The 17,471-nt window shown below is 38.6% G+C and overlaps 3 protein-coding genes and 1 long non-coding RNA gene across 19 annotated transcripts in view; 3 read left to right on the forward strand and 1 right to left on the reverse strand.

The window, feature by feature from the left end:
* MARCHF7 (membrane associated ring-CH-type finger 7) overlaps positions 1-1,041 on the forward strand; it is a 39,500-nt gene extending 38,459 nt beyond the window's left edge. For 9 of the 14 annotated variants that reach the window (XR_006277959.1, XM_043505164.1, XM_043505163.1 and 6 more), the window contains one exon: positions 151-1,041. Coding sequence is in view for 12 of the 14 variants with exons in the window: in XM_043505163.1 (XP_043361098.1) it covers positions 151-270 (120 nt within the window). In the remaining 2 variants the exon portion in view is untranslated. Of the gene's footprint in view, positions 1-108 lie in introns of all 14 variants that reach the window. The other 5 variants (XM_043505166.1, XM_038421537.2, XM_038421540.2 and 2 more) reach the window with 2 other exon arrangements.
* A 1,500-nt stretch (positions 1,042-2,541) lies between these two features.
* LOC122458097 (60S ribosomal protein L11-like) lies at positions 2,542-15,415 on the forward strand. The gene is made up of 3 exons (XM_043505173.1): positions 2,542-2,573; positions 11,744-11,766; positions 15,149-15,415. The coding sequence occupies exons 1-3, from the start codon at positions 2,547-2,549 to the stop codon at positions 15,393-15,395; spliced, it is 297 nt and encodes a 98-aa protein (XP_043361108.1). The 5' UTR covers positions 2,542-2,546; the 3' UTR covers positions 15,396-15,415.
* Positions 3,867-5,751, forward strand: LOC122458098. Its single transcript, XR_006277960.1, has 2 exons — positions 3,867-4,092; positions 4,567-5,751. It is a non-coding gene; the product is annotated as an uncharacterized LOC122458098 (long non-coding RNA).
* Positions 4,691-17,471, reverse strand: part of CD302 (CD302 molecule) — a 38,959-nt gene continuing 26,178 nt past the window's right edge. For 2 of the 3 annotated variants that reach the window (XM_038421541.2, XM_043505171.1), the window contains exons 4-6: positions 16,633-16,806; positions 9,430-9,456; positions 4,691-5,947 (exon numbers count right to left, since the gene is read on the reverse strand). In XM_038421541.2, coding sequence (XP_038277469.1) covers positions 5,748-5,947; positions 9,430-9,456; positions 16,633-16,806 — 401 coding nt within the window. In that variant the 3' untranslated portion in view covers positions 4,691-5,747. The remainder of the gene's footprint in view (positions 5,948-9,429; positions 9,457-16,632; positions 16,807-17,471) is intronic. The other variant, XM_043505172.1, reaches the window with a different exon arrangement.

Below are 17,471 nucleotides of genomic sequence, written 5' to 3' on the forward strand. Positions count from 1 at the left end.
GAATGGTCTGATTCTTGTGATAGAAAATTCTGAGTTTTGGTATTTATAAATTAAAAAAATCTCTATTCACATTTAAACTAAAAACCACTTTAATTCTACATTTTACAGACCTTTAAGAAGGCTTTTGATTGTACTATATTATTCCAACAGCTTCAGAGGATGATTCCGAAGATAGTGATGCTGGCAGAAGTTTTGACACTGCTTAATGCTGCAAGAGCTAAACAGAAGTGCTGCAAAGATGCTGAACTGGCAAGAAAGTACCATCAATAAGCATTTATTTTTTGCTCTTTAGTAGAAAGCGCATTGAATATTACTATAGTTTGTAAAGCATTACTGAACTCAATCTGTTGCTGCATACCAGAACACAAACAGTGAATTTGAAAAGTATTCAGCAAGGTGTGCAAGAGTTAGATATACAACACTGTATCCCCTTTGAGATGGGATGTTATGCCTTGTTTTGAAAAAGTAGATTTTAAATATTTAAGGAAGTCCTATCTCCCTTTATATTAACTTCTTACTGTAGTCAGATTGCTGGATCAAGTTTTCCTCCTATACTGGTAATTGTGTGTTTTTTGGGTGGTGGGACCCATGTACTTATAGCATACATTTTTCTTTTAAAAATGCTTATGTTGTAGTTTCTTATAATCACTTGCTTCCAGTGTTAACATAGGATGAATGGGTACTGTAAAACTACAGTGTTCAGTTTCCAAATTTTATTTGAAGAGTGTTTAAACTCAACAGCAATAAGAACATGCAAGGGGCTTCTACTATTAAAGTGATGATAGCTTTTTTTATGTACTGATTTGGAAATTTGAGATTATATTTGATATTATGTGGATATTCCATTAAGGAAGTATTGCAGCTGTGAATTCTTGCATTTTGGCATTCCTGGCAGAAATGCAACTTGATAGGATTTAAAATCTTAATTGATCCGTTTAGCTTAAACCTTTTTTAGATCCCACATTCACTGTTAAAGCACTGGTTATATCAATGTGTTTTCTAGTGGTGTCACTTCTTTATAAATAAAGACGATGCATAGAACTGTGCTGGAATGTTCCTTTTTTAAACATGGGTAACTGTAGAGCTGTCTTCCTAAATTTAACATGGTAGCAAGATGTACACATCTCACCTTGTAAGTCTGGTAACAAATATACTGCCTTAATGTTCTCTATAACCTGGGGAACAATTTACTGGTATAAAAACTAATACCACTCCAGGAATACCAGCTTGGAAGAAGTAAGGTTGAATATACATTCTTGTGATCTACAGAAAGCCTTTTTCTTTAGAACACTTAATTATCTAGGTTCAGATCTCTACCTATCCTTTTTACACCTGCATTTGGTTAGATATCTGTCAAGGAGTAGATTACTATTGACTAATTTTTTCAAGAGGAACAGATACATAACATAGTACAAGGAGTGTCCCTCTGTTCTATACCATTATAAGTAGAATTCTTCCTTCAAGCTCAATCTGTGTAATATGCATAAGTACTCTAGAATCTACCAATTCTGAGATTGACCGTATTTAGTTGAAACAAGTTTTAAGTGACTAGTAACATGGCTTCTACTACTTCCTGCCATGGAGGAGGTGTGGCCAGTCAAGACACTGCTACTAGGCCTAAGCAACCTTTTGCTGTGCCCAGGACAAATTTATAACACAGACATCTATCCCATCCTATACAGACACACTAATGAAAGAAAAATTATTTTTGAAAGGGCACACACAGGCCTCATCACTTTACAACTTTAGTTTGGCCTTTTTATTGCAAAATCACAAGTGATCTCACTACATTTTTTTTTTCTTGGTCACACACAGACAAAACAGCAAGGTGACTTAAGTATTCCTGTGCCATAGTAAATCTACAGTTTCTGATGAGTTCTAGCTTGCTGAAACTTTTTTCAGCTTCTGCCATTCCACTGCCAGTGTGCAAAAAATTCTTAAGGCTGCATACACTTCACTAAAAATTAGTTGTAAATCTCATTAAGCTAACTAATGGCAGTTCAAGGTCCTTCCCAAAATAGACCTGAGCTTCGAAGTGTTTTTACCCTTCCCCCCCCCCCCCCCCCAAAGTTTTGCATTTAAGAAAAAAATCAGGAAAGCTATGGCCAACATCTTTTGGTATCAACTTCCCTAGCTTTTGAATTTTGAAAAAATGTAGTACACCAAATACAATTTTTTTTTTATTAACAATCTGTGTTTCGCCACAATCCTGAATCTTAGAACCAAAAAATCCCCGCATCACTAAGTAATGCAGCACTACTCTCTCCTCCTTGTTGAAAACCTGAGTCTGATGGTAATATTGCATGATTACCTTTGGAAGTCATTAGATTGGAATTGCCACAACACTGCTGTTTTTCTTCATCCAGTTTCCTAGTTTGTGCATTGCTTGAACCAGGCTGTTGAGAGGCCTTGTCCGACTAGAAAAATTAGATCACTGATTGACATCCTTCAGCTTCTTTTCTTTACTTTTTTTAATCTCTGAAGTTTGGCTGCCTGATTTGTATTTATAGCCAGACATGGCGCACACATTAATACACCAGTGACCAATGTCCTCTACACAGCTTGAAGGTACGGTTGTGTGTCAACCCTTCTAGGCACCCTGGAGGACCAACTCACTGTTCAGAATGTTGCTTCTGTTCAAACACTGCATCTGATTGGCTCAGTTACATTGCAAGCTCTAGATGCTGCATAGATACACTGGTACAATCAAACGGATTATATAAATAAATGTTTTGTCAAACTCAAACATCTAAATTTTAGCCTGAATTTTTTTCTCATGGTGATGGGCTTGTGGCCCTCTACCTGGGCTCCTTGGTGGATCAGGCCCCCGTAATGTATACCCATTTCACCTCACTTTACTTGGGTCCTGCTTAACTGAATTAAAAAAATCTAGATTCCATTACCATTGAAGCTTACACATATTTACATTTTGCAGTGCACTCTGAAATGACTGGTTTGCCTCTAGTGAGGTTTACTACTTAAATTTGCATAAGTGAACACAATTACTGCTGTCATGCCTGTGGGTATGTCTAAAAATAAAAAGCTAACCAGGTTGCTAACTTGGGTTTAGATAGCAGTGTAGACATGCCAACTGAGCTTTTAATTCAAGTTAGCAGCTCAAATTCAACACCACACATCTATAGGCTTTAACAAGTTCCTACCCAAGTTAATAGAGTTGATCTACAACTTCTGTATATAAACCAAAAAGCTCTATAGCTTTGCTACAACATTTTGGCTATGACTGTACACTTAGATCTAGGGTGTCTCAACTCTGCACCACAGTGCAAGAGTAGCTTATACTGCTGTAAATTCAGAGAAGAGCTTCCATTCAATTACTTGGTGCACTCCTTGTTCATGATTAGTATCTTTAACACTAGGGTTAGGTGCTATCAGGGTTGGAAGGGACCTCAGGAGGTCATCTAATCCAACCCCCTGCTCAAAGCAGGACCAATCCCCAACTAAATCTAAATTTGTCCTTTTAAAAGCTAGACTCAGGCAAATTTGAATGGCACCTTGAGAATTTTCCCTGGTCCCTCTACAGAAATGAATACTGCTGAATACCTTAAACATTCTATTCAGCCCTTAGTTCCACTCTTCAGAATGTTTAAAACATATCATGCATCTTAATCACCTTTGCATCCGATGAAGTGAGCTGTAGCTCACAAAAACTTATGCTCAAATAAATTTGTTAGTCTCTAAGGTGTCACAAATACTCCTTTTCTTTTTTTGCGAATACAGATTAACACGGCTGCTACTCTGAATCACCTTTTAGCAGACAAAAAGATTAGAGCAGCAAAAGTCCCTTCGGAGAAAATCTCTAACGTGAGAAAAGAGCAAGAGGCATAACAACAGGTTTGGTGCACAATATGAACATCACATGCATAATGAAAATAGGGAGAGAATCCAAATGGAGCAAAACAGAATCAACAAAACAGCATTGTGGTGGGTGTGGGGGAAAACAGGGATGGTGGCACTGACTGGAGCAATAAGCATGAAGCTTTCTAATGTTTGAACCATTTAGATTCCGTAACAAGATTTGATGAGGAAGAGATATGAGAAGCTATAGAAGCTGAGCTCAGAGCACCTAAGGAGGTGAGGGACTGCAAAAAAGGAAGACTACTAAATTTCCTACTGGTTCTCATTATTTTATATCTATAGAGAATAAAGTCAGCCTCCATTTCTTTGCCGTTCCAAGACAGTTTCTGCTCCAAAAATACAAAGAGGTATCCGGTGGCACCTTAAACACTAACACATTTATTTGAGCATAAACTTGTGTGGGTAAAAAACCCACTTCAAGCTTTACCCACAAAAGTTTATGCCCCAATAAATCTGTTAGTCTTTAAGGTGCCACCGGACTCCTCATTGTTTTTATGGATACAGACTAGCATGACTACCCTTCTGATACTTGCTCAAGAAATGAAGATTTCATTCCATTAAGTTCTGAAGGAAGCATACAGTATACATATAAATATTCTGTTCTTTATCATGCTATTAACATCATTTACTGACTTTTGCTTGGTATGTATCAAATCTACCTTCTCTGATACCAATTCCTTTGCTTCACAGAGACGTGGACCTCCCTTGAGGATCTTCACTCAAAGTTTTGGTCTTTTTGCAGTCTCACGGGGTAAAATGCAACATTTTAAAGCACAGAAAAGGAAATTTATGGCAACAGAGTACACATGCACACAATCTTTCAATTTAGTTTTATATATTAAAACAGTTGCAAGTTAGCCAGATGAACTCTTGGCAAACAGTTTGCCCAATAGTTTCCCCCTTAAAAAAATAGGATGACTACATATTGCAGGGTATAGAAGGCTAATTTTGCAATCAAATAAGCATGGCTATAATGATAGATGCTAAACCCTGATCCGTGGAGGCAGATCCCCCCCTGTTCCTGTGCAGAGGCCAAATTACTTCCATGCAACTTTAAGGGTCTGCCTATCTGCACCATATTGCACAACTGGGGCCAAGACTTGACCTCTTAATCCTGCAGCTACAATTAGCTGCAAATACAAACTTAGAGTTTTTGAACATTTGGACTCTAAGCCTAACCTGAACTGGGCAAATAATTTGAGGAATTTCACCTCCCTCTTTTAAATTATTTGCAGATAATTTGCTCAGTTTTGTCTGAAATTACTCATTTTGGGCAACAGCACTTTTTTTTAATACCCGTTTCATGAGTCTGAATGTTCAGACTGTTTTGACGACGCAGATCACGTGGCTCATTTCTGTGCATTGACTGGAAGTTTTTTGAATTAAGTTTCCAGTGCAAACACAATTCAAATTTTCTTTCTATACTATTCATTTAAAATGAGCTAATCTCAAACTTTTATTTGCTATAATATTCACAGAAATGAAAACCAGTCGTGAACACAGATCAAACAAATTAATTTAAAACCTGTTATAGAAATCTTGCAGAATTTTTGAAATCTTAACATTTGTGGCATAATTAAATGCTTGCTCTTTTCAGAATGACACTTTACTGAGACAGACCAACTCATACATTAAAGTATTTCCAGGTACACTAAATACATTTGGAGAGAATTTTGAATATGAACTCTGACAGCCCAATGGGAAATACTTTAGACTATTATTAGTCTGTCTTCTCTATCTGTGTCCTAGCAACTAGCACATTATTACATGAGTAAAGTTATGCATGTGCTTAAGTGGTTACAGGACTGAAGCCTAAATATGGGTAAGATGTCACTTTCTGGCATTTAAATAAAATTGTATAATTTTAAATTTTAAGCAGTATACTCATTTTCTTCATCTATTAGAACAGTTTCATCACTGTATGGCATTTCAGCTGTTGAATTGTGTGTTATACATAAAGATCCAGAAGCAGAAGAAATATTTCTTTTGTACAGGAACCAAAATAATGCTGCAGAAACTGTCACAACTAGGGTAAAAATTATGACCAAGGTGGTAGTCAAAGCAGTTTTATCTGAAACAAAAGAAGACAGTCTTTAAATGTCCATTCATACACCAGGTATCTATACTAAAGGAGATATGAACATTAAGTGCACTGTTATCAAGTTTATTTTATAATTAATTGCATTCATATTGTTTGTTCAGTGGCAGCACATGGAAACCTTGGGATTATCTGGCAAACATCCTAAACCATTAGCTCTTCCTTTCCTGTAATCTAGTCTGTCGTCATAGTTGACTTTGTCATTTAATTGCTTAGAAAAATTCCAACTGTTGGGACTTCTTTTCAAATCCCAGTTTCTACTCTTCATTTTCCAGAACTCTTTAACCAAATAAATATTCTGAAGTTAAAAAGGGATGAACTCCTCTAGGCATCGCACTTTACACATCATTAAAATATGAATTAACTTTATTTTGGCAGAAGTATTTTATAGCTGTGCTTTTTTCCAAGGGATTCATTTAATCCCCAGAGTGGAGCAAACATAATGGAAGACCAAGTTACCATTCAGTTTGTGGTATTTTTCTCATCTCTCAGTGGAAAATTTCTTGTGGAAATCGTACATTTACAGGTGTCAGGGAATCTAATTCAGCAGTGCTGCTGCTGCTGCTGCTGACTGTTGGAAAACCTGATCCTTGTGTACAATGTGGGGTTAAAAAAAAATTTAAACTAGCACGCACTGCTCCTATGCCTTTCTTGACAAACAGAATCTGCAGTAGTCAAGGAATGAGAATAGAACTTACCCCTAAGTGTTACAAATACTGTGAAAATACAAGAAAATATGGAGCTGTTGCATGCCTAAAGGTTATCATTCTTTCTTTTCATTCCCCTTATTGTCTACTCTGGGTTTTAGTGGCTCCAAGAGTCTACCATGGAAAGAGTATCTGCACAAGCTCTGAATAGACCAGCTGACAAGGGGAATTTAGACGCATGATTACACAGATCCACATTAAGCCCTCACCTCAGTGTAAATCAAGAGTAACTCCACCCAGGTCAATGGTCAGCCACTTCAGATTTACAAAGGTGTAAGGAGGGGATATGGCTCAGATCAAAAGTCCCACACGAAAAGGCAGTGGTCACGTCCAGCGACAAAGGAACTAATGTCTAAACCCAGCCATGTGAATTCTATTCCCCACAGAAATAGCTACACAAAGCTTGATTATTAGAACTTGCAGCTGAGGAAGTGGGGGTGACTTCCATCATTTGGGCTCAGGAAAAACTAGTGCCTTTGAATATTTAAAAATTTAAACTAGTTCAGAAAGTTGTTTGTATCTGATTGCAGCCATCGTTTTGTTCAATTGAACTGAGCAGTGACCCAGACATTTTTGAGCAAAATTACTCATTCAGTAGGAAGGTTCTATTGGTTTCGGAGGAGAATATCCTGAATCAATCCAGATGCTTCAGAAACACTCCATTCAAGCTTATGTTAACCATTTAGTTCAAAACCTCCATTGATATCAAGAGGATTTCTATTCTGTAGAAAGTGATAACCTATTCAGATTTAAAAGGGAGAAAAAGTAGCTTATTTAAAAAAATGTGAATTTCTATTAAAAACATTACATTTCTAGTTTTGATTAACAAATATGAACCTTATGCTATTTTGTTAAAATGGGACATTAACTGCCACCAGGTAAAAATGGGTTAACATTTGGCAGACAAGAAAACTTATATAGACATGAGGCAATTTATCTTCTAAGACAGTCACTTTCTCCATTTTCTTTCATTGTTTTATAGGCCTCTTAACTCAATATTGATCCAATTAGCAAATATTTCATTAACATGACTATAAAGAAAACTGAAAATGTCTTTTGAACAAAATGAACTCAGTGTCCTGGGGATTATGTGATAAAAGTAATGTTGATTCCTGACTTGAACAGGTTACTATGAGCTCAGATAGGGATGTCCTCTCTTGTATTGCACTACTAAAAATCTTACTCTGCTAAAATGGTAAAATAATTGAAGTTATGGAACTGATCAAGCAAAGTGACATATTTATAAACTGGTTCTGAATATGTATCTTTATGACTAGTTAAGTTACATACTACTTACTCTTACACATAGTAGGGCTATCCCCAGCAAGGGACATCTGTTCCTGACCCTTAATTTAAGGCTTGTGTAAGTACACAAGATGCCATGTTGGGTTTTTAAAAATGCTTCCTGTTACAAAAATGGTTTCATCTCACACTTATTTGCGCCACACATGGATGAAGGATAATTTTGAAGCGTTTCTTTTTAAAATGTTGTTAACCTGTTGGGGCCTATTCATAGTGGTGACACAACTATGCTAACTGAAGTCATTTTCATGACAGAGTTTAAAAGCAGTTTCCAAACACAATCCATTTTGAAGTGCAAGTGGGACCTGAAAAGCACTTTAATCATCAGTGTACATGTACAGCCAACAACCTAGAGATTTGCTTCCCCTCATTCTCTGGTCTGAAGACCATCCTTATGTTTTAGGCTGAGTAATATTAGTACATTTTGAATTCTTGGATGATTTAGCAAATGGAGGAGGTAGGTAGAAACTAGGCAGAGGCCAGTGAGAGTTCTGTCTAGTAAGGGAGATGGATAAAGCTCCACTTGTTACTTTGAACAAACCCTTTAGGGGTTAGTCATAATAGTTGCAAGTTTGATAAAGAAAAAGGGAATTACTATCAGTTTAGGATTACCATATTTCAGGTTCCCAAAAAAGAGGACACTGTCAGAGGTGGGGGGAGGAGGGAGAGCTGGATGAGTATTTGGAAGGATGCTGGAGGGGTGTGTGTACTGGGAAGGATACCTGAGGGAAGCTGGAGGGGGTACCTGCAGCCTCACTCTCAAAGTAGGGGGCAGTGTCGCTCCCTCTCAGCATGTTAATGCAGGCCCAGGATACAGAATCAGCTGTCAGTCAGCACCTGCCTTTGGGACTCTCTCCCTCCCCGGGGATGGGAGCCGGGGCCTGGCTGGATGGGATCCAACAGCTGCAGCTGCAGGGAAAGGACCAATCAGGGCGTAGACACAGCTCTGCTGAGCTGCAACGTCTGTCTGCAAAAATCCCAGACACTGCCTCTTATTTGAAAAAGAATTTTTAAAAAAGAGGTTGTGTCCAGGAAAACCCAGATGTATGGTAACCATATATCAGTTTATTTCTTTATCTATTTTACATCCAAGAGATAAACATGACTAACTTCCAAAGTGAGCTGGAAAATGTCAATCTGTGCAACCCTGACCTACCTCTCTACTAGCAGTGGGAATTTTACTAACCTCTTGCCTTTGAAGTTCTAATATAAGTAATAAAGCTCTTTCCCTTCCTTGTGAAAGCTTAGTCTAATATGATAACAAAATACCAGCTGACATAATATGTATGCACATCACCCAAGATAAGATAATAAATCTTGATGTGTATTTCTATAACCAGAAGAAATAGTGTCTCTTTTTTCGGAGGTGGGAGGCAAGTGAGTGGGGCAATGAATAATATCCATAACATGTTTGTAAACTTCAAGCAAAGGTATGCAAACACTCACCTGGTAAGTACTTCTTTTCATATGCAACTACAAGAAAAAAAAAAAGATTTAAAATGATGTGTTTAGCTTGTTTCATGTTTGTATGAAATAAACTACTATTTTCAAAGAAAGTTAATTTTTAATCACAGTTTTTGATGTGTAAGCAATTGAGGGAAGAATGCATTCCCACAGAAAAAAGTTTACCTCACTGTATTATTAAAAAAAGATGGCCCCACCACTCATGCAGGTGTCTATGAAATCAATAGAAAAAGAAGAATAAGGTAACATAAGTGTGGTTGAGGGGAGGTGTCATTTAAGTGTGAAACTAGGAGCCAGACTCGAATCTCACTTCTGTGACTAAAAGAAGAGTACTTGTGGCACCTTAGAGACTAACAAATTTATTTGAGCATAAGCTTTCGTGAGATACAGCTCACTTCATCGGATGCATCAGTGAATGCATCCGATGAAGTGAGCTGTAGCTCACGAAAGTTTATGCTCAAATAAATTTGTTAGTCTCTAAGGTGCCACAAGTACTCCTTTTCTTTTTGCAAATACAGACTAACACGGTTGCTACTCTGAAACCTGACTTCCGTGACTGGCTCCTCTATGTCCTCAGTCAAGTCACTTTGGCTCCCATCTACACCATGGGTCTTATTCTTCTCTATTTCGTCAGGATAAGTGCCTTGCCTTCAATAGTTGCTCCTAATTTGCACTGGTAAGAGAAGAGGACTAGGACCCTGTAAGTACAACTTTGTTTTTATAACCAGGTTGTGACATGCTCATCAAACACAGCTGCCAAGTGTCAACACTGAACTTTCTTTTCCCACAACACACTGATGCATCTACATGGCTCCACATCCACATAACTTACATTTCTAAAAGTAACCGCAGCACAATGTATTATCATTGTAGTAAATTGGGGGCTACTGTAATTCTTGTTAATATATGGTTCTTCAAAAAAGATTCTGAGACAGTGACGCAGCAAACTCATGTTTTTAGATATATTGTGTTGTCTTCTAGAAAACTGAACTACTATACAAAAAAGGATCACCCACCAACACACAACAGGACAGTAGTGGTAGGGCAAGGCTACAGAGAGATCTCTAACATAAGCATGAACACTCCTTCTCTGTAGCTTCCCTTAGACTGAAATTATATGCACAGTCATGTGGTTAACTCCTCTAGAACTTCAGATAAATTCTCTCTGCAAGCTAGTCAAGGGGTCAATAATTCAGATAATTATCAGTAGATGAGAAAAACAATAGCTTTTATAGTCCACAAGACTTGTGGCTTGTCTACACTTAAAATGCTACAGCTGCATTTTCTTCTGTCCACCTAGCACTGTCTATACAGGGATATAGGTTGGCTTAACTACGCCGCTCTGGGGTGTGGATTTTTCCACACCCCATAACCAATGTAATTAAACCGAACTAATTTTTTTTATTGTAGTTCAGGCCTTGGCCAAAGCAGAGTACCGGAAAACAACCCAGAACCAGCCCAAAGGAGAGAGAGGAATAGGGTTTCTGGAAGAACTGTTTAAATTATAGCACCATTAAAGCCTATTTTTAAGCATATTGTGAAATCTAGTCTATTAATTGTTAAAGACCAAACACATAGTGAAACAAAATTATTAAAAATATAGTTATGGGGGTGTGGCCAAGGCAGCAAACAAGATGGTGGCTTAATCCAGCTCTCTGCAATAAATGGCAGTGGGGGAATAAATGAAAGTGATTTAAAAAGATAAAAAGAACCAAGCCAGCCTGAACCCACAGATCCATGCCTTAAATTTGAATAACCATCAGTAGAGCAAGCTTTGAAAAACAGGAGAGGGAAAAAAAGGGGGGGGGGGCCCCGAAGAGAGCTGGCAGTCCCGCAGAGCAGCCTCTGTGGGCGAAAAATCGAGCAACTGAATCCAGTGCCATCAGCTTGCAGAACATATTAAAAATGACTCTGCAAGCCCAGAGATACTGAACTGGACCCTCATTACCCTGTAAAGAGACAGGGGTGAGTGTAGCAAAATTTAAAAAAAAATAGTAACTTGTACTATTGTGGCTGGGAGAAGAAGTGTGGCAGAGGCCATTCTGGAAAGATCAGACAAATAAAGGAGAAGTGCAGCAAGAGCCATCTTTAGAGAGAGGCAACTAGCAAGAAGGAAAGACAAGAAGATCTAGATGTCTGTGAAAGGAAAGAGATCTTCCAATATAAATCTGTTCCCTCAAAACAAAGACGTGGCTATTAAAGAGAGTAACTTCCCCTCCAGCAAATTATGAAGGCAGGTGGAGAAAGACCAGTCACTATCTGTCTTGAAGGACCTGCTGTTAAAAACAAAAAAAAGATGAATATGGAGATGAGGAAAAAGTTCTAGGCTTACAATAAAGAAATAAAAAATGAAGTTAATCATATGAATGGGAAAATATCAGATGTGGAAACAGGATTAATCAAGCAATTGGACAGCATTACTAATCTAAATGAAAGAATTCAAATAATTGAGGGGAAAAAAGAAAAGAAAAGAAAAAAAAAACAGAATTAAAAATGGAGGACATGGAAAATACAGAACACAGGAACATAGCAAGGATTAAGAGTATTCCAGAGGAGACTGAAGGGAGAAATCTACTGGTCACATTGGATGATATTTTCCATGACATATTAAAATCGGCAAATAAAGTATTGTATATTGCAGGGGAATGAGAATTCCTGATTTGTGGAAAGACATAATTGCGGCAATTCCTAAAGATGGAAAAGATCTTACCAACTGTGCATCATAACACCTATTTATTTAATTAATGTTGATGCTAAAATTTATGCAAAGGTGTTAGCAAACAGATAATGGGTACGTCTGCAGCTGGCCTGGGTGAGCTGATTTGGGCTCATGGGGCTTTAACCCTGAAGCCAAGACTGCTACGTAGACTTTTTTTCTTTTTTCTTGGCGGGGGAGGGAGTCCCAGAGCTTGGGCTCCACCCAAGCCCAAACACCTACACAGCAATTTTATAGCCCCGCAGTCCAAGCCCTGAGAGCCCAAGACAGCCGACCCAGGCCAGCCATGGGTGTTTAATTGCTGTGCAGTCATACCCTGAGTGTCATCTTGCCCAAATATGTTCCCTGGACCAGTCGGGATTTGCCAATACAGAGAAGGACCGGGATATCATACAGGAAGATCTTGATGACCTTGTAAACTGGAATAATAGTAATAGGATGAAATTTAATAGTGAAAAGTGCAAGGTGGTGCATTTAGGGATTAATAACAAGAATTTCTGTTATAAACTGGGGACACATTACCTGGAAGTAACAGAGGAGGAGAAGGACCTCAGAATATTGGTTGACCATAGGATGACTATGAGCCACCAATGTGATATGGCCGTGAAAAAAGCTAATGCGGTCTTGGGATGCATCAGACGAGGTATTTCCAGTAGAGATAAGGAGGTGTTAGTACCGTTATACAAGGTGCTGGTGAGACCTCATCTGGAATATTGTGTGCAGTTCTGGTCTCCCAGGTTTAAGAAGGATGAATTCAAACTGGAACAGGTACCGAGAAGGGCTACTAGGATGATCAGAGGAATGGAAAACCTGTCTTATGAAAGGAGACTCAAAGAGCTTGGCTTGTATAGCCTAACTAAAAGAAGGCTGAGAGGAGATATAATTGCTATCTATAAATATATCAGAGGGATAAATACCACGGAGGGAGAAGAATTATTTTAAGCTCAGTACCAATGTGGACACAAGAACAAATGGATATAAACTGGCCATCAGGAAGTTTAGACTTGAAATTAGACAAAGGTTTCTAACCATCAGAGGAGTGAAGTTCTGGAACAGCCTTCCAAGGGAAGCCGTGGGGGCAAAAGACATATCTGGCTTCAAGATAAAGCTTGATAAGTTTATGGAGGAGATGATACGATGGGATAGCCTAATTTTGGCAATTAATTGATCTTCAACTACTAGTGTTAGATATGCCCAATGGCCTGTGATGGGATGTCAGATGGGGTAGGATCTGAGTTACTACAGAGAATTCTTTCCTGGGTGTCTGGCTCTTGAGTCTTGCCCACATGCTCACGGTTTAGCTGATCGCCATATTTGGGATCAGGAAGAAATTTTCCCTTAGGGCAGATTGGCAGAGGCCCTGGGGTTTTTCGCCTTCCTCTGCAGCGTGGGGCACGGGTCACTTGCTGGAGGATTCTCTGCACCTTGAAGTCTTTAAACCACGATTTGAGGACTTCAATAGCTCAGACATAAGTTAGGGGTTTGTTACAGGAGTTGGTGGATGAGATTCCGTGGCCTGCGTTGTGCAGGTGGTCAGCCTAGATGATCATAATGGTTCCTTCTGACCTTAAAGTCTATGATTCTATGTTGTTCAAAGGAATATCTGATATCAGAACTCTGAATTGAACTATAATGTTAATTCTAGCAATACTTCCCGTGTGCTACTTTCTTTGGACGTTGAGAAAGCCTTCGACTGTCTGGAACGTGAGCGCCTTAGACAGATTTTGGAAATCAGTGTTATAGGGGCATGTTGGCACTATATACTCATCCTCAAGCATCTGCTTTGGTTAGTGGTCATCAATCCCCTCCTTTTAATTCATTAAGGGGTATAGCCAGGGTTGCCTGTTATTCCCCCTGTTGTTTGCGTTGGCAATGAAGCCATTTGCAATAAAGCAGGGGTTTCAAAGTCCCGGCCCGCGGGCCACCAGCAGCCCAAGAACCTCCCCACTGTGGCCCACAGAGGAGAGACGCATACAGCCATGATGCCAGCAATGTCTGCTGCAGGTGCCGCCCCCTGCAGCTCCCATTGGCTAGGGGAGAGGGACAGAGATACCATCACCAGTTGCCGGGCAAAGTCAGCCATGGAGGCAGCAACACTTTTTTCCACATGAATATAAACAAGTCAAAACACCAAACACAACTATCTGATGCCCACCTTGCTGCAATCCTGAAGGTTTCAACAGGATTTGGTGCAATCTTGAAGGTATGACAGTTTTATTATTAATAAGAAATTCTAAATAAAAAATACAATATAAACATTTTCTTTTCTGAACACCATCTTCAGTGACATTATTATTGGCCCACTGGGAGGATCTGAGGACTGGCACTGGCCCTAAGGTAAATTGAGTTTGAGACACCTGCAATAAAGGTAAGAAGTAGCCCCTGGGTAAAGGGCATCAAAATGTCTTCTGGATTAGAACACAAAATAGCTTTGCATGTGTACAATGTCTTGTTATATTTGCAGGAGTCAGAAGTCTTATTAAAAGTTATATAACAATTGACTTTGGAACTTAGGCAGGTGTCGGGCTTCAAAATAACAATAAATCTGAAATTTTAGGAATTAATATTCCTAAAAGCTCAAAACAAACTGTGGTGAGCTACATAAATTTAAATGGGTAAAGGAATCTTTAAAATGTGTAGGTGTAAATATTGTGGAGAAACATAAAAATCTCTTTAAGGGAAATTACCCTCCAGTGTGGAATAATATAATAAAACAGTTGGGGAATTGAACAAACACAAAATTTCTTGGCTACTCAGGGTAGCCTCAATAAAAATGAATGTCCTTTCAAAGTTGTTATTTTTGTTTCAGTGCATCCCTGTTGGTATCCCTGACATGATATTAGAAACATGGCAGGATATTCTATTAAAATTCACAAGGAAACGTAAAAGACTAAGGGTGATTTCAAAAAGTGGGATGGACTAGCTTCCCTAATTTGGCATGTTATTGTTATACATCACAGTTAAAAGATGTGAAACTACATTAAACAACTTTTCAGACACTGGGAACTTTGGCTTTGGAATCCAGGAGCACATTGATCTGGGAATTAAATACGATCCCAGCATTGGCATCTATGGCTTGGACTTCTATGTGGTTCTGGGCAGGCCAGGCTTCAGCATTGCTGACAAGAAGCGCAAAACCGGCTCCATTGGAGCCAAGCACAGAATTGGGAAGGAGGAGGCCATGCGCTGGTTCCAGCAGAAGTACGATGGCATCATCCTTCCAGGCAAATGAGCAGTTACATTAACAACAAACATCCAAACAGTCCATAAACCTCTAACAATAATGGAGCCCAAATACAGCTGTTCATAGAAGTTGCTGAGTTAAAAAGAAATTTAGATCACCAAAAATAAAAAAAGTCACCCATTTATCCAGACCACCTTAGCGGTTTTGGACACTTTTCTAAATTCTTGTTGCCAAAGCTCTCTCTCTCAGCTATTTCCATTATCAATCAGGAATTTATCCCAAAGAAATATCAAAGTGTCTCTTAACTGTGTAGAAGAGCTGAGATTACTGAATTCAGACACCTATTCCTAAATCCTGATTTGAAATCATATCAACAGTATATTATTTTCATTATTACCTAAAGATCCCATATTTTCAGTATTTACAAGTCAAACATTGTATTGTTAAATCTGGATACAAGGCAGCTCTAACTAGAGCTCCTCAACTCTGACACAGGAGGAAGCTGGAACAAAACGTTTAATTTCTAAGATATATACAATTTTGATGGAAAAAAGATGTTGATAAGAAAACAACCCAGATGAAAAGATAGGAGAAGAATCTGGACAAAGAAATCAATCTGGATGCATACATGGGAAAGGTGATATGTATTTTTAATTTGGGTAGCTCATAAAGAAAATGTGTATAAATTATTGTATAGATGGCATTTGACTCCAGTTAAGATCCATCTACTTGGGAGATGCTATTAGAAGGGTTTTCTGTGGGAGGGGCTGTTTTGGGAAAGTGGAACATACTTGCACATGTAGTGGTTGTGTCTAGTAATTATACGAGTTTGGGAGGAAATTAAAGAGATTCGTCTTATGACAAAATGCCAGCTTCCTGGAGATCCCCTGATGTGCTTACTGAATGCTTCTGTAAAGGATCTGCATTTTAAACAAAGGACAAATTATTTATTTTCTATTGTTAGCAGCTAGATTCTGTATTGAGCACTACTGGAAAAATATGACCCCTTCACACCAAGTATTTACAAAAGAGAAGTGCCAAAAAGAGGACAGGTATTTAGAAATTTGGTCATCTTTTCTATTGTACTCAGAGGAGGAGGGCTTCCAAGCTAGGAAGCCAAAATGCCAGGTTCTCTGAATATTAACCTGATCCTGAACAAGTAATGTACAGTGTAGTATGTTAACGTTTGATTGTAACTTTGCTATAATCAAAAGTTTAAAATGTGTGTGTGTGTACAGAGAAAGAAGGAGAGAGGTCATGTGATGTAGACCCACATTGTACTTACAGGCTGTTTTACAAAGGGTCCCTGTCAGAGGAAGATCTTCACAACTGATTTTTTTCCATCCCCCGGACTTAGTGTACATAGAAGCACATGTGTTCAGGAGCTCCTCATTGCTCTCCTCTTCAATCCAATTGGTAAATTTCATTTCCGACTTGTCAAACCATTTAAAAGCATTATCTGTGATTGAAGGAATTATACATTATGTCATTCGTGCAAAAACAGTTTTTCACAATTACAAATCAAACAAAATAATTGAATTTAAAAGAAAACTAAACATTTTGAAGCTATTTCTTGGTACTTTGTACAGGCTGCATCCTGGCAACATGCTTCAAATCCAGTGCAGTGAGAGATGCAGTTCATGTCCAACATATGCTCTCAAAACCTTCTTGGACAAGAGAAATTCTGCCAACATACACCAGGCTGACATTTGGGCCAGATCTCCATGATTCAGGACTCTTGTTACTGCTCCTTTCTCATAAAGCATATACTCATTGCTCTTGGACGTATCATATGTGGTTGCCAGTTTGGGATCAAACATCTCTTTTTCCTAGAGACCATTCCTTTTGTGTTCATGATGCATATTCAGTTATGTTAGCCATGTGGCTGGGCTTCCATCCTTTTCCATGCCATAGCAGGCTTATAATTCCTACACAAATTGCTTACACTGCTGCTTACATATTAGCTTTGATGCTTTTCTTGTCTTCCCCTTTGTGAACATGGGAAGGATTTTATGTCAGGACCAGGAGCTCTTTAATATACACTATTCTCCAGATCACAAGCTCAGTCTTTAGCCTGTCCTCAGCTTGCTGGCAAGCTCACAAAACTCCTAAAACCAGTAGAAC

This window comes from Dermochelys coriacea, chromosome 11 (assembly GCF_009764565.3).
Source record: "Dermochelys coriacea isolate rDerCor1 chromosome 11, rDerCor1.pri.v4, whole genome shotgun sequence".
NCBI classification, from domain to species: Eukaryota; Metazoa; Chordata; order Testudines; family Dermochelyidae; genus Dermochelys; species Dermochelys coriacea.